General features: G+C 50.5%; 6 protein-coding genes across 6 annotated transcripts; 2 read left to right on the top strand and 4 right to left on the bottom strand.

Moving 5' to 3' along the window:
- Window positions 1–453: 453 nt before the first annotated feature.
- Window positions 454–849, bottom strand: CCMA1212_008548 (uncharacterized protein; the record flags this gene model as incomplete). The annotated part of the gene is made up of 1 exon (XM_073705674.1): window positions 454–849. One exon carries the CDS (start codon window positions 847–849, stop codon window positions 454–456), a length of 396 nt encoding a protein of 131 aa, XP_073555914.1.
- Window positions 850–2,771: 1,922 nt separating this feature from the next.
- Window positions 2,772–4,282, bottom strand: CCMA1212_008547 (Phosphoserine aminotransferase; the record flags this gene model as incomplete). Its single annotated transcript, XM_073705673.1, has 4 exons — window positions 2,772–3,153; window positions 3,220–3,982; window positions 4,096–4,184; window positions 4,257–4,282. The coding sequence occupies 4 exons, from the start codon at window positions 4,280–4,282 to the stop codon at window positions 2,772–2,774; spliced, it is 1,260 nt and encodes a 419-aa protein (XP_073555933.1).
- Window positions 4,283–5,561: 1,279 nt separating this feature from the next.
- On the top strand, window positions 5,562–7,343 carry CCMA1212_008546 (Lipase 4; the record flags this gene model as incomplete). Its single annotated transcript, XM_073705672.1, has 2 exons — window positions 5,562–6,354; window positions 6,424–7,343. 2 exons carry the CDS (start codon window positions 5,562–5,564, stop codon window positions 7,341–7,343), a joined length of 1,713 nt encoding a protein of 570 aa, XP_073555983.1.
- A 1,576-nt stretch (window positions 7,344–8,919) lies between these two features.
- CCMA1212_008545 (uncharacterized protein) lies at window positions 8,920–10,004 on the bottom strand (the record flags this gene model as incomplete). Its single annotated transcript, XM_073705671.1, has 4 exons — window positions 8,920–9,180; window positions 9,260–9,384; window positions 9,444–9,554; window positions 9,614–10,004. The coding sequence occupies 4 exons, from the start codon at window positions 10,002–10,004 to the stop codon at window positions 8,920–8,922; spliced, it is 888 nt and encodes a 295-aa protein (XP_073555931.1).
- Window positions 10,005–10,893: 889 nt separating this feature from the next.
- Window positions 10,894–11,893, bottom strand: CCMA1212_008544 (uncharacterized protein; the record flags this gene model as incomplete). The annotated part of the gene is made up of 4 exons (XM_073705670.1): window positions 10,894–11,087; window positions 11,144–11,371; window positions 11,427–11,546; window positions 11,602–11,893. The coding sequence occupies 4 exons, from the start codon at window positions 11,891–11,893 to the stop codon at window positions 10,894–10,896; spliced, it is 834 nt and encodes a 277-aa protein (XP_073555932.1).
- Window positions 11,894–12,677: 784 nt separating this feature from the next.
- CCMA1212_008543 (uncharacterized protein) lies at window positions 12,678–13,262 on the top strand (the record flags this gene model as incomplete). The annotated part of the gene is made up of 2 exons (XM_073705669.1): window positions 12,678–12,788; window positions 12,837–13,262. The coding sequence occupies 2 exons, from the start codon at window positions 12,678–12,680 to the stop codon at window positions 13,260–13,262; spliced, it is 537 nt and encodes a 178-aa protein (XP_073555984.1).
- Between the last annotated feature and the right edge of the window lie 1,545 nt (window positions 13,263–14,807).

Here is a 14,807-nt window from a genome sequence, read left to right as displayed (position 1 = left end):
CAATGCTACGTTGCTTAAACATTGATATCATAGTATCAATCGCCAGCGGTGTTGTATGTGAATGAGTGCATATGACTAACAAGAAGTACCAGATTCACGTTAATGCGGTCTTACAACCCGCCTAACTATTTAAATCTAGGGGTACTCAGCATACAGAATACGGCCAGACTCAGGAGTACAAGCCGCTTACACAATTCGCTAATCGGGAACCGGAAACGAAACTTCACGATCTTGGAAGAATCAAAGGAATGTCTGTATATTGCTGGCACATGATCATGTTCTACCAAGACGTATTAAAACATTGGCTTCATGGCCATTTGTGCTAGGCCAATCGCATTTCCTCTCTGACATATGAAGATTCAAAGTCAACCGAGCCGATGCCTCCTAAATCTCTCCCGCACCCCCCTTACAACTTCCCATATTCTCTGATCAGTCACCCAGCTTTGAAGAAGTCTAAGAATGCTTCTTGCAGCTGATCGTGAAGCCGTTCTGCCAGTCAACGGGCTTCTTGGAAAAGGTCTGGAAGTCCCGGGTAGGGTTGGAGATGTCGGCAACCTTGATCTTGAAGTCTTTTAGGACGATGCACTCCACGTTCTGGAAATCGGCGGTGAAGAAGAGGCTGGTGACGAAGAGGGTGCCGTGCCTCTCCAGGTTGGTGTGTCCGTAAGCCTGTCCGAGGTTCACGGGGCGGCCGTCAAGAGGGATTCGGGCATTGCCGTTTGCTCCAGTCTGATCATTGGCAAACTGGACTTGAACGGTGCCGGGGTTGTGAGGGGGGTTGTGAGGAGGGTTGGGAGCGGCAGAGGCCGTTAGGGCAAGGAGGGAGAGAGAGGCCAGGGAGAAGCGCATTTTGGCGAAGATTGAGGTTGTTATACGGATCTCAAGTTGAAAAAATGTGACTTGGGAGAGAGTTTTTGTATGCAAACTTCCTGCTGTATTGATCGTCCTTGTTGTGAGTGTTTTTAAAAAGACAAGTTGAAGAGCGAGCTGAAGAGCTGCTTATATAGATCACTTCTTCACGAGAATCCCTATTATTCAAAGTAAATACTATAAATATATTGACTTTTTGCCCATTGTCATAATTGTGTAACCCATCACCATACCCTCCCAGACGTCGAAAGTTTTCTTTTCTGGTGTTATTTTGCCAACTTAGTCCTTTCCGTGCTATAAGCTGAGGCCGGGCTGACTCCATCTCCGACTCGTCTCGGCATCCTTTCATCCTCGAGCTAGAGCTAGCTGTGGCTTTGGACGCCACAACGTTCGCTTACCCCAGAAACGTCATTTTTCCCGACGCTTCCAAAGCTCACCTTTACCAGGCGGAACGTGTTGTTTTCGTTCGGGGGGAGGCGGTGCGGATGTCGTCAGGATGTCATTTTCTAGTCCCGGAGTCCCGACATCCCGGCGTCCCGCCCCGTTCCACGCGGTATTCCAGCATCATATGCAGCCTCTTTTTCGTATTCTCGAGATGAGCCCCAAATAGCAAGACGCTGTGCTATCAGTTAACTGCACAAGTAGCTCTAGAGGTGCGCGAGGCTCACTGTGATTCTCTCGAAATCACCATGGATTCTCCGTTGACGGACATTCTCGAGCTAATGGAACGGCTGAGATGACATCCGTGCTAGAGAACAAAATCTTTTTTTTCCATCGTCCAATTCAGTAAGCAAGCTCTTATTATTACAGCGAGCCAAATTTAGCTGGCTTATTATTCACTAGCAGCCTCACAGCTGTCAGCTGCGAGCAAATTCAGCCGCACGCTCCGAGTCTGAGCCTCGACACTCCTTCGCTAAGGTATGCTGTGCGACTTTCTAAGCACCAAAATACGAGAACTGCAATTCGAGTTGGGCTGTTCAATATCACAAAATGGCTTCCAAAAAAAAACTTGGCAAGATTTCCCACTTGCCCATCCTTTCATCCTGGAGGAATCGTATATGATAGCTCAGAATATCCTCAGCCGTGCCTTGGCCGTTGGAATGACGCCTTGCCTGCTCAGAATGATGATCGTAGCTCGTCTGCAACGCTTTCGTGAACTGTCTTGTCCGTAGACTCCAGTGGTTATGATTTGCAAAAAGTCTGTTCATCGTACTGTGCGGTTGCCATTTGATAGCTCATTATGTTCAGTCTGCCAATAGTGGCATGCCCGACCTTTCTATTTGGCTTCGTGAGGTATAATGCAACGATGGTCAGAGGCTTAACGGCGTGGTCGATCAGGTTGTTTCGATTGGGCATGAAGAACATGGCTTGTAGCCAAGGCTCCTTAATGTAAGCCATCGGAGCATTGGGTTTTCATGTTGTAAGATGAATAAATCAAGTTTTTGAGGGCATCACCTGAGGCCGTTCGATTAGGTTAAGTAGCTCCATCCAGATGGTTTCGAGTTTGATGGTCGACCTTGTAGGTGCGGCTTCCACTTCCTAGGCTCTAGAAGCATATACGCTTGGTAGCTTCTGGGAACCTCGAGAAATGACCGAAAATAGGTACATGAATCAGGAGTTCTTGTTGAAATAGGGCCACCAACATAGAACGTATCGATACATAGGTGGCAAGGGGGTCAATCTGGCTACAGGCATAAGTACAAGCTATATACCGTCTAGTAGAAGAGAAACAAGCAAGTCAATTGACTCGCTTTTCAACACGTTCTATTTATACATCACCTACTACTGAATATATGCAGCATTGAACGTCAATCACAACTCGTTTGGGCTGCCCTACAAAACCAACCACATTTCGTACCGCAAACCTTATGCCCAAAGCCCCTACTCGGCAGTGGAGATACTCACTCTACCGCCGCCGTCCCACTTGGTGATGCGAAAGCGCGGATGAAGTCGGCAAGCTTCTCCGCAGCCTCGAGAGAAATCGAGTTGTAATTGGATGCTCGGATACCTTTGAGCTCGCGATGACCCTTCAGCCCAGTCAGCCCCAAGGCAGCAGCGTCCTTCAAGAATGCTTCCTCGACGGCATCGCCACCCTTGATCCTGAAGCAGATGTTCATACGTGATCGTGCTGCCTTGTCGGGGATGATCTGGTAAATGTCGGGATAGGCCTCGAGGGCCTCATAGATGAGTTGAGCCTTCTTTTGGGATAGGAGCTCCTGTCCTTGGACCTTATCGGGATGTTGCTGTAATAGCCGCTTCAAAACCCGACCCGCAATGAATACACTATAGAAAAATTAATTGAACCGTTTGAATGTATAAAAAAGCTATATCTCAGGAAGATGTACTTACTCAAAAATGCTTAGGGTATTGTAAAGACTATTGTTTTTCGCAATAGTTTCGAATTCGAGGATGCGAGGCGGAATTGGCAATCCGAGCTGCCTCATCAAGGCTGCAGAAGGCTGTTGCAGGAAGCGTTTCTGGATGACGACGACAGTAATACCAGTCGATCCGAGGTTCTTCTGGGCGCCGAAGAAGATGGCTGCGAACTTCGATATCGGGATCTTCCTCGAAAGGATATTGGAGCTCATATCAGCGACAACAATTGGTCCGTCGGGCCCCGGCTCGAGACGCTTGGGAAATCCAGGGAACTCGACGCCATGGACCGTCTCATTGTCGCAGTAATACACCATGGCAGCATCGCGAGATAGGTTCCAGGTATCCTCGTTCGGGATCGTTCCATATTTGCCGCCATTCGCTTTGCGGCCATCAGCCACGATGTTGACATGTTCCGAGCCAAAGAGCCGCTCGGCTTCGGCCGCTGCTTTCTGTGACCAGCCACCAGTGACGATATAGTCCATCTTGAGGTTCTCCACAGCCGACTTGAGCTTCGGGACTGCGCTCTCATCACTTTCAGACCCCTGCGCTTCCTTGTGTTTGCGAGTGACCCAGTTGCCGACAAAGTTGTATGCCATGGCGGCAAATTGTCCTGAGCCTCCTCCGTGCATGAACAAGATTTCGTAGTCGTCCGGAATGTCCAGGTACGAGGCCAGATCGGCCTTGGCCTCATTGATTATGGTAGCCGCAATCGCCGATCGATGCGAATGTTCGGCAACTATACAAGGTACGGAGAGGCCAGACGTCAGCATCAGTCGTCCGAGACAGGCGACAAAAGGTCACTTCGAGATGCGTCCTGGAGATGATGGACGACCTCTGGGAGCTCCATACCGCCCAGGCCAGTGTCATTGTAGTTGAGCAGCGCCGCGGCAGCTTCCTCAAGGACGTCGGTAGGTAGCAAAGCTGGACCTGCACCGAAGCTACCACAATCACGAGCACGAGTCAGCAATGTCTCATCCAAGGATATTCAGGGCCTGTGGGAAGTTTCTTACTAGGTGATGTCTGATCTGGAGGGCATGACGGCGACGGGGTCGTGGCTGCTTGGGTTTCTTCCAAAGCAGCTCGAGATATTTGACTGACAAGGAGAACGAAGTGGTCGGGAATGTGACTCTTCGGAGGATTTTTGTTTCTATTCCCTCCCCTCCATGTCGAGCGCAATCGGCGGTTCCTAGATTAGATAAGCGATTAGATACCGGAGCGGCGGGGGAGCTGCTCGGGGTTTCCTCTGGCATAATGGAACTACCTATGAGTCATGCTCCTTTACGTGTCGAACATGATGGATTCATGTTCTGAGCTATTGACCTAATTAGAAGCTTCACCAGGTTTCAATCGTAAACAAAGGCCAAGAAGCGGTATGGCCGCCACCTCGTTGTCTAAAGTGAGCTTTATCTGCATCTCAATGACGAGATGGGACATCTGCGTGGCAGGTACAGGACAGCCACCACACAGCGCTTACAAGGCCTGTCCCGCGTCCAGCAACGGTCAAGGCATTCACGATGCAAGGCGCACAGCGATCAGTTCTCTTGGCACTTGATGTCCGATTCAGCTGGGGTCGAGCAAAGGGTCGAAGGCGTTCCCGATTATGCCAGCAGCCCTGAGAGTGCTAGAAGATGATATGCTTCTAGAATATTGAAATGTGGCGTGGAAACTGGAGCATATAGATAAGCCGTCTTAAAACGACATTTGCAGACACGGCCGAAACCCCCGAGGGCCGCTGCCACGTGGGTTGACCCCATGATGATGGTAGTTATTCCTATTAGAAAACCCACCATCTAGGCCCTCAGCTCCAAAACCTCACTACCTACCAGACCATAGGGCATGGACTATCCACCAAGTCTCGGAGAGCTCTTCCGGCAAAACTGGCCAGGGCTCACTTGCCCAGACCCTGCATCTAGCTTAAAAGGTGTAGACTACAGTGCAGAGACGTCGGGACGCTTCCGGGGGAGAGTCCGGGGAGTTCCAGTCGCATCGTGAATCTGAGCTGACAATCGTGGGGTAAACGTGGCGGGGGGACGCCTCCCGGGGGAAGATCCGGGGGCAGTCCGGGGAGAGTTTTGGCTGGGCTCTCAATTGCCATGTTCCTGAATTTCAAGCTGACGGTTCTGAACTGAACATCCGGATATTATAGCCACGGGTGTATAGCTTGTGTACATAACTCCCCGGGAAGGAGGTGTCTGTCTAAAGCAAGCATCGTGACTATATAAGAGCCGTCGTTGTTCTGTGGGTTACGACTGCAAATGGCCACCTGAGGCCGGTGATGGGAATGCTTTGACAAAGCCCTTTTGTAACAGGACGAGATGTTTGGCCACCAGTTGATGGGTGTGTGCTCTTTGGCCCTCCTTTGCCTGGGCAGCGTGTCTCCCGCCAGTGCCTCTGCCGTCCATCCCCAGACCGCACCCTCGGCTCACACCGTGAACGGAACCTATACTGGCCTCAGTCTCAACTCCTTCAACCAAGAAGCCTTTTACGGCATCCCATTTGCAGTACCTCCGCTAGGAGACCTGCGCCTCCGCTATCCCGTGCCTTACAACCAGTCTTGGACCGGCACTCGGAACGCCACCGTCCGATCGGACTCGTGCCCCGGCTTCGACAAGCCCTTTGCCCAGGGCTTCGCCGACGGCTTAACCATGAGCGAGAACTGCCTGACCCTTGACATTGTGAGACCTGCCAATGTCAAGCCCGGAGACAACCTTCCAGTCTTCTTCTGGATCTACGGCGGCGGCTTCAAAGCCGGCGGATCGGCCGACCCGCGCTACAACACGTCCTTTATGGTGCGCAACTCGATGGAGATGAAGAAACCCATCATCGCTGTTGTGCCAAACTACCGCACAGGAGCGTTTGGCTTGCTGGCCTCCAAAGAGGTCGCCGCGGCGGGCGTGGGCAATATTGCCCTCTTCGACCAGCGGCTGGCGATGGAATGGGTGTCTGAGAACATCCGCGCGTTCGGCGGCGATCCCACCAAGGTCACCATTGCGGGCGAGAGCGCAGGTGGTTCCTCGGCTGGATACCATCTGGTGGCGTTTGGGGGGAAGAATAACGGCCTGTTCAGGAGTGCCATCCTGGAGAGCTCGAGCTTGCTGGGTGCTACGAGTGAGTTCTTGTCTTGCGTCTAGAACGCAAGGAGGATGATATCGATGAATCGCTGACGCTTCGTGAAAGTGAACACCGTCGAGACGCTGAATCTGACATACCAAGGATGGTACGACAACATCACGACAACTGTCGGCTGCAACACCGCCACAGACTCCCTGGCTTGCCTCCGCACCGTTCCTTACCCAAAGTTCTTCAGCGCCATCAACGGCTTCCAGTTCAAGCCTTACATTGACGGTAAGTTTGTCACCCAGCCTCCATCCGTCTCCATCGCAAAAGGCCAGATTGCGGATGTCGCCCTCATCATGGGATCCAACACGGACGAGGGCACAGCCGAATTCTTCACGCCTAGGGGAACCCTGAATAACGATAGCGACATTGCGTCTCTCGTCGCTCATCTTGCGAATGGCCTTGGTGACGAGATTGTCTCCAACGTTCTCCGTCTCTACCCCGACGACCCGATCCAGGGCTGCCCCTTTGGCACCGGCCCCGAGCGATTTGCAGACCAAGGCGTCCAGTACAAGCGCGGCGCTGCAATCACTGGCGACCTGAACATCCACGCCGGCCGTCGTGCCTATGCCGCGAGCCATAGCCAGCGCAGCAAGCACCCGATCTACACGTACCGCTTCGACCAGGCGCCGTGGGACATGAAGGAGGTCGACGTCACTACTACCGCGCCGGTGTTTGTCACGCACTACAGTGAGATTGTCCACGTCTTCGATAACCCGGATAAGAACGTCAACTGGATTGGGCCGTATCCGATTCTTTCCGAGTTGGCCAACTACGTGTCCCGGTCGTGGGTATCGTTTATCCACGACCAGAATCCGAATAACCACGGTCTCGAGGGGAAGCCGGTCTGGCCCAAATATGATGCCTCCAAGCCGCAGAATATTGTCTTCAGGGCTGGTGCCAGCTGGATCGAGACGGATGATTGGAGAAAGGAGCAGTTGGCGTACTGGAGCACGATCTGGTCAGATGTGATGACATAGTGTTGGATTCTGGTGGGTTTTCAGCCTAATCACTATCGAGTAGCTTGGAAGAAGCAGTCCACAGGCCATAAACCCCCGAGAGATCCATTCAGAAAGGGGGGGGAAAAAGCATCTCTGGGATTCTGGGCCGCAAGAAATGCTGTGTCTGATAGAGTAAATTTCCGCACGACCAAGCACATACGACCATAGGTAGTGGAAAATTCGGGGTCCCGTCTGCTCCCCCATAGACAAGCCACTAACCGGCAGATTAGTAGTCAAGTGGGTGACCATTGGCGAACACCGGCTGTTGTATGTTTTTGCTCTTTTTTTTTATATATTCAAAATGACATGCCCTTCTTGATATAGTGAATAGGTTGCGAGACCGCGGGTCGATGCTTTCAGGCTATCTTTAACCGACACGACACAGCTGGCGATGTTCACTGGAGTCGTAACACACTCGACACCACGATTAGCAGTACTGTTATTCATTGTTATAACAAAACCCACGCCATTGACGTGCTCGGACCTCGAGGTGCTGTGTCTACGGGCGAAGAAAGTGATATAGTCTATCCTGCCTGTGTCCATAACAGAGCCGAGTGGAACTACATATCTATTGGGGCAATTAGCAACGGAACGCATATATGAAAACCGTTGGCATAAGCTAAACAATAGTATTGCTTTACTCCTATGTTTGCAGCTTGAGCCGGACTATTGCTGTACGGAGAAAACTCCCGGCAACCAGTTGCCTCATGGAGACAATAGCGTCAAACGGACCGCATAAACACGTCGCCCGATATATCCGAGTAGCAAATATACATGTGGCATACGTGGAATTATAAACATGCCAGTTCTTCAGAATAGAAGACTGGCTTGTGCCTTAGAAGGGTCAGCGGCCTGTGTCGAGACGTGCGATTCATGACGGCCTTTGGCACGCCAGATGAGAGAGTCGAACGCGGATGGGCAGAAGTTGGAACTGAGGTTACAGTACGGAGTAATACTAGTGAATTTGAGACCCCTGCAAAATTCGGGCGGTTCTTCGAGATTCAAGAACGCATCCCTGTCGGTCCCACCTCAAGACGGTCACTCCCCTGGCATGCACTTACCCGTGCATTGGTACGCCTTCCAGTGATCATTGAGCTGCCGAAAAAGCGGTGCGACCACTAACATAACGGGGGCGGGAGTCTTTGCATTCCAACGTCCCCAAGCCGCCGGATCTGTTCTACAAGGAAGACTTCAGTATCCTGGCTCGCATCACTGTCCTAATGACAGGCGCCATTTCGGCACAATTCTGCTCTCTCTGTAGCGTAGGCATTTCCGACACTTCGCCTACTTCCGTCCAAACTAGCACGATGACAGTGTCTCGGGACAATTGCTGGGCCCTACGCCTACCCGTGACTTGGGATGCCGGGCAAAGTTGGGACTTCGAACCAGATAATAGTTCTTCAAAAACATCATTGATGTGCTATCCTCCGTTTGCGGACTGCTTGAATGGTAGAGATCATTCACGATGAATAGTAGTGCGAAAAGTGAATCGAGTGTTTTCACGATATGTATTTGTGAGCATATGGTATCACGTCTACTATAGGAAACCATCCTACTACGGACCAACAATGTCCTGTGCATCATCCATCCTGCGGGCTTCAATCCAAGCGATGGCCTCTTCGCGATTGCGGCAAACATGAGGCTGTCCTCTTTCTTTATCGTCCGGGGTTGACATGGACCCCTCCAGAGTCATGTCGAGATTGCATAGAATGCTGTTTCGAAGATACTCGAAACAATGGGCTGCATGCATTGGGTTATCATCTTCACTCGGCCCATTCAGTATCAGCTGATGGTAACTATCCACGCTGTAGTACAACTATAGATCAATTAATGTTGTCAGCAGCTTGATAACAAGCGACTTCCAGTGGCTGTTGGTGATGGTAGGATTGACTTACGCAGTGTAGCGCATGCGTCCATGATGCCTCAAATAACGGACCGGAACGGACCGGGTCGTCGGTGATGGGATTCCCGAGTAAAGGATGATCCTTGTAGTCAGGAATAAGAACACTTCCGCTTCCCACTGCAGTAAACATTAGTATACCCTCTGGTAAGACTGATATCATGGCAGTGGTTGCGTACGTGGCATCAACATATCCCAATTCCTCCGGATCTCCATTCGATTATCGTTCGACGTCATGTTGGGAATGAATTTATCCTCTTCAGGCTTGAGATATGTGTATGTATGTGAGACTGTGTGATGGGTTAGTTGGCAAAACCCAGATGATGAAGGCGCATTGAGTGATACTCACGCGTCTTGTACAGGCCATTAATGTCGCCGCCCGTCTCGACAAATTGGCCTCCAGCCGCCAGTCCTTGGAGATCGTTCCTCGAGCCGGCGTTGCCGCTTTGCTTCAAACAGAGCAATAGAATTAGAATCGTCTGCAAGCCAACCACCACTCCCCATCGTAGCCATATCCAGAAGTTGGAGGACATCTTTGCTCTTTCTAGCAATCGATAGATGAAGGAAGATGCTGAAGCATCTGCGTCATCTCGTAGAGAGAGCAATTCTGTCTTGTCGAAGATTTCGGCAGTTAATGAGGCCTTGGTTGTGTCCGATGCATTATCTTCCAGGTCGACATCATCGCCCTCTTGGAAATGGTCATTGCGCTTCAGCTTGAAGTATTTCCCAGCGAAAGGCATTCTGCTTTAAATCAAACGATAGGTTATGTAAATGTATTAGAAGTGTAGAACGTGAAGGGAAAAGAAGACGCCAGCGCAAGAATGAAGGGGATGGAAATGTGCCTTCTCTGTACCAGCAGGAGATGAATGGTCGGTAATGAAGTTGAAAGTCGTCAAGAGAAGGAGAAGACAATTGCGCCTTTGACAGAAATGAGTCGCAGAAAGCTCAACCATCGCCGCCTCCTACCCCGACTCGTTGTCGAAACTTTTACTGTTTGATGCGATGAGAATCGTCTCCCAAAAGCTATACTTTGAAACAAATATTGTCCTAAAAGCAATCATTTATGCGAAACGATACCTAGTAGTGGCCAAACTAGGAAACATGCGACCAATGTTTGGGCGGCTAGGCGGACTAGGAGTCGGTGAAATGCTGGCACTCGTACTGTATCAGGTTTGCCAAGGCCTACAGATGATTTCCACTTTGGGGTTACAGACCCGGTTTCTGTTTGTAGAAACACGGTGAGAGACTTGCGAGGTATCATCATTTCGACCAGATTATTAACAGGCCGCGACTTAGGCCGCAGGTGAGATCCTTGGAGTGACGGGACAAGACGTGATCTCGAGCCAGCAGCAGTAAGGGGCTAACGTGATGCTTGCTCCATACAAAGTACGGGGCAGTTCTCCCTCAAGTAGCGGCGGCTAGTCTGGACATATGCAGCATCATTTCAACCAACTATACAGGGATGCGCGCACCTCAGTGAACCGAATGTTAACCAAAGACCAGAGACGACCAATACGCAAGTTGCGAGGTTGGACCCAATAATAACAATTCGAGACGAGATGTGCATATCGCTAAAAACATAACCGAGACTATCTATTCTACACAACACAACAAGGGAAGACGCTCCATTTACTGCTCCAAGACCTCCATATTACCAACAGAGTGGTCCATTGCCCACTTGCGCACTCCCTCGAAATCCCGACAGACATGCTTCGAATTCAGTTCGGGCCAAGCCAGCGGGTCGCCCGGAACCATGTAGAAAGTGAAAAGCCCAATGTCCGCGTTACACTGAATGTTGAGACGCAGTACTTCAATGCAATGATCTATGCATGCGTGAGTCAAGCTGCTCATGTGTAGAACATGTTCGGGATGCGCTTACCTGTGTGTGCTTGAAGGGCTTCTCGACCATGGCTGAACTCTCCTCCAAGAGGTTCGTAGTATTCCTTGTAAGTGACCCGCCGCAAAAGGTTCAGGCAGTGCAGGTGGTGAAAGACTTCCATGCCGACCCGATACCCTTCCTCTCCAGTGGTTGGTTGGTTGACCTTGAGGGAGGTTTCCGGCATGTCTAACTTTGAAATGTCGGACTTTGATATCCATTGGTCGCCCACTTTCATGCGGTTGTTAGAGCCGGCCATCACACAGCGGAATGGTCGAGTACTCACTGTCATAGGAAATCTCCCTCCAAACTCTGTCGACTTCAGGTCCAGCGCCAACGAAGGGATTGCCCTTGGACGTGATGTTATATCTGACTGGCTTGTATTGCACAGAGGTGTCGGCGGGTGCTGCGTGTGCTGTTAGCTATCTCATCTTCTTGTGCAATTCAGTTGCATCACTTACACCAGGCTGAAGTCTGCCGGACGAGATGTAGGGTTGATGACCGCAATATCAATGTGCTGACGAGCAGTCCGCACGAAGTAAGAAGCAAGGCTGCGTGAACAACCCACAGCCATTTCGACCTGATCCATCCAGACGCCGATTCACGGACGGAAGCCTTGTAGTAGAGTTCCGAATCGCGCGACAAATAGTCTAGGTCATCAACCGCTCGTAGGGTCGAAGTAGATTCGGACGACAGACGGCTCGCGTCTTCGCCATGCAAAGACACTTCCACAGGTCGATATTGGAAAGCCATAGTGACGCAAAAGTGAATGATGTGAATGTGCTCTCATGCAGCGCTTAGTTCAAGGGAATGTTGATGTGTCTGAAGCTGGTCTTGGAATTCTATTCCGGGAGAGAAGAGAAACGTGAAGAGAGTGGGCGGTAGGCTACACTTGAATGCTGCCGAGGTCATCACGGGGAGCATCAATTTAGTTCGTCTCGAATTTAGACAGTTAATCAAGGTTTCCAATCCAAGATCAACCATTTTCCCAACCGCTAGCTGAGTTATTGGCCCTGTTCTGATGCCGCCTGGAATCCCAGCCGTTTCATCGCTTGTTGTGATGCACGTCTGTAACTTCCTAGCAGTAGCGCCTGAACAACCCCGATCCAGAACTGGGGTAATGCCATGGGTACCGCCACAGCCTAGAACACTCCAGGAGCCTCAAAGCGAGTCTGATCGCCAGTTTCAATTGGCGCTCGCTTGGGATTCTTGGCAGAGTAGCGAACGGAATCTTCGTGTTTTGACCAAGTTTCTGACGATGCCCTGAGCAGTTGTTCTTGTTGCCGCCCCGTTCTAGAATCTCCGCCGACAGCCCGGTATTCTGCAGACTTATAAGAACAACTCCCGTAGTTCATGGCCTTTCTGATTCCTTTGAACTCACATCCATCATCTCATCCTTCAGTCTCATATCCTCTTCTCTTCACACTTCTGACTGCCGGCCAGTCTTTTTTTTTTCTTCTTCTCTCTTTATCCTTTTTCTCTACATTTTTCTCAATTTTTTTCTCCTTACCGGTAAAACGTTCAACTCTTTTTCACCATGCGTCCCATTTCAATCACCAACGCATTCGTTTTTGGCCTCCTTGGCTTGGCCCCCATTGCTGCCGGCCTCTCAGTGCCTGGGTCTGCAGACGTGGAGCGTCGCTACGTTGTAAGTGGCTTCATTAGGACATGAATCCATCCTGTATAAACTAACCAGATTTCCCAGGGCTCCGGTGCAGCTCTAGCCTCCAAATTCGTACGCTCCATCATTGCGGAACTGGAGACTCGCCACCACACCGAGGCACAGATTGCGGCCAAGGAGGCCGCTGCTGCTAAGAAGGGCGGAAAGAAACACCAAGCTCGCGAAGCTGATGTGATCCCTCCCGATGACGAGTTCGGTTCATGGGCTGACAAGCGCGCACCCCATCACACCGAAGCTCAGATCGCCGCCAAGGAGGCTGCTGCTGCCAAGAAGGGTGGAAAGAAGCATGCTCGTGAGGCTACTGAGGTGCCTGAGGATGATGAGTTTGGGTCATGGGCTGACAAGCGCGCACCCCATCATACCGAGGCGCAAATTGCCGCCAAGGAGGCTGCTGCTGCCAAGAAGACTGGAGGCAAGAAGCCCAAGAACAATTCCAACTGAGTCCCAAGTGGATTGTCGACTGTTGGCTAGTTCTAAGCATCTTCAACCATGGACATGGCACAGGAGGGTGCAAGCTGTGGGAATGGGTAGAGAGATGGATTGCCATGGATGAATCAGGTACTAGTCTGTATCCTACCATAGTCAATTCTGTATTCAGTCTTTGCACCAACTGATATGTTGAGACACCATCGGAACTGTTGTTCTTCATCAGCTGGCGGCTACTGTCATTATCGTTTGTCATTGTGCTTCAAGTTCTAGCATACCTGGCTGTCTACCTGATACTCGATTGCCATCCGCTAGTATCCGTTGGTGATAGGCCGGACTCCAAGTGGGAGCGATCAATTCGAGAGAACGGATGAACCTTTTGTCATAAACATCATGCCCAATTCGTCTGCCTCTGCGAGCCACAGCTGATGTCTGAGAGCCAAAGCATAACTGGTTGTGCTAGCATTGACGAACAACACGCACACAAACGCACACCCGTTTGTTTGTATTTTTCTTCCTTCTAGACCTCTTCTGGCAAATAGCGAAGAGCTCAGCGCTTGTCAATCGAAATAGCGCGTGCTTGGTTTGCAATGAAGTCTTGTGAAGTCCATCTTGCCCGATCCTTTAGTTCAATAGGCACGAAAGTTCTCTCTCTTGCGGTTTATCATATGGGCTAACATGGTTAATCATGTGCCCTATGGAGGGACGAGGTTGTGGGAGGTTTTCCAATGCCATCTCTAAGCCAAAGAGCTCGGAGGAAACAGTCCGCAATCCAGAGAAGACGGAGAGACCCATCGAGTGAAGAATACCCAAGGTAGGAGATTCATCTCCAGGATGCTCCCGAGTTTACAGAGATGCTCCGTGGCTGCATCTGCTATAGGCTGAATCGCTGCATGACTAAGCACATACGACCATAGGTAGTGGAGAACTCGGGGTCCCGTCTGCTCCCCCATAGATAAGCCACTAACCGGCAGATTAGTAGTTGGGTGGGTGACCACCAGCGAACACCGGCTGTTGTATGTTTTTGTTTGCTTTTTTTTTTTCTTTTTCTTTTTTTTTCCCTCCCCTTTTTGACTTCCCTTTTGTCCAGTTGTTCCTATTCGACAGGTTCATGTATTTATTCAGGTATCTGAACGGTAGCTCACCTGCGGGAGAGCTGTTTGTTAGACGGTTCTCTACCTATTGCTTCGAAGTTTTGTAGGAAGCCTGGATTACAGGGTGGATTAAGCTTAAAGCTGACGCACAACTGATACGCATCGACATGATAGAGTGCTTACTTCGAATTGCTTGGAAATCTCCAGGCGCAGTTGACCCAATGCAGTTGCGGAGCCCCGAAACACTTGCTTTTCCGTACGGCAGTAGGATAATCGGTGCCTGTGGATCCAACTGCTCTCTCTGTGTGATTGGTATTCGAACTATTGAAATCAGGGGAGCGCACTCTATATTGTACCAACCTTATTGGCAGACCATGTGTTATGGAAATGATCCTTACGACTGCCAATCAAGTCTTGTGAGAATACATTATTTGTAAAATATCTAAGCTGATATACCGGCAAGTTT

The sequence above is a fragment of the Trichoderma ghanense genome, assembly GCF_004382785.1.
Source record: "Trichoderma ghanense strain CCMA-1212 chromosome Unknown scaffold_12, whole genome shotgun sequence".
Classification (NCBI taxonomy): Eukaryota; Fungi; Ascomycota; class Sordariomycetes; order Hypocreales; family Hypocreaceae; genus Trichoderma; species Trichoderma ghanense.
The sequence above is the reverse complement of the archived record's forward strand: the minus strand, read 5'-3'. Positions and strand labels throughout refer to the sequence as shown.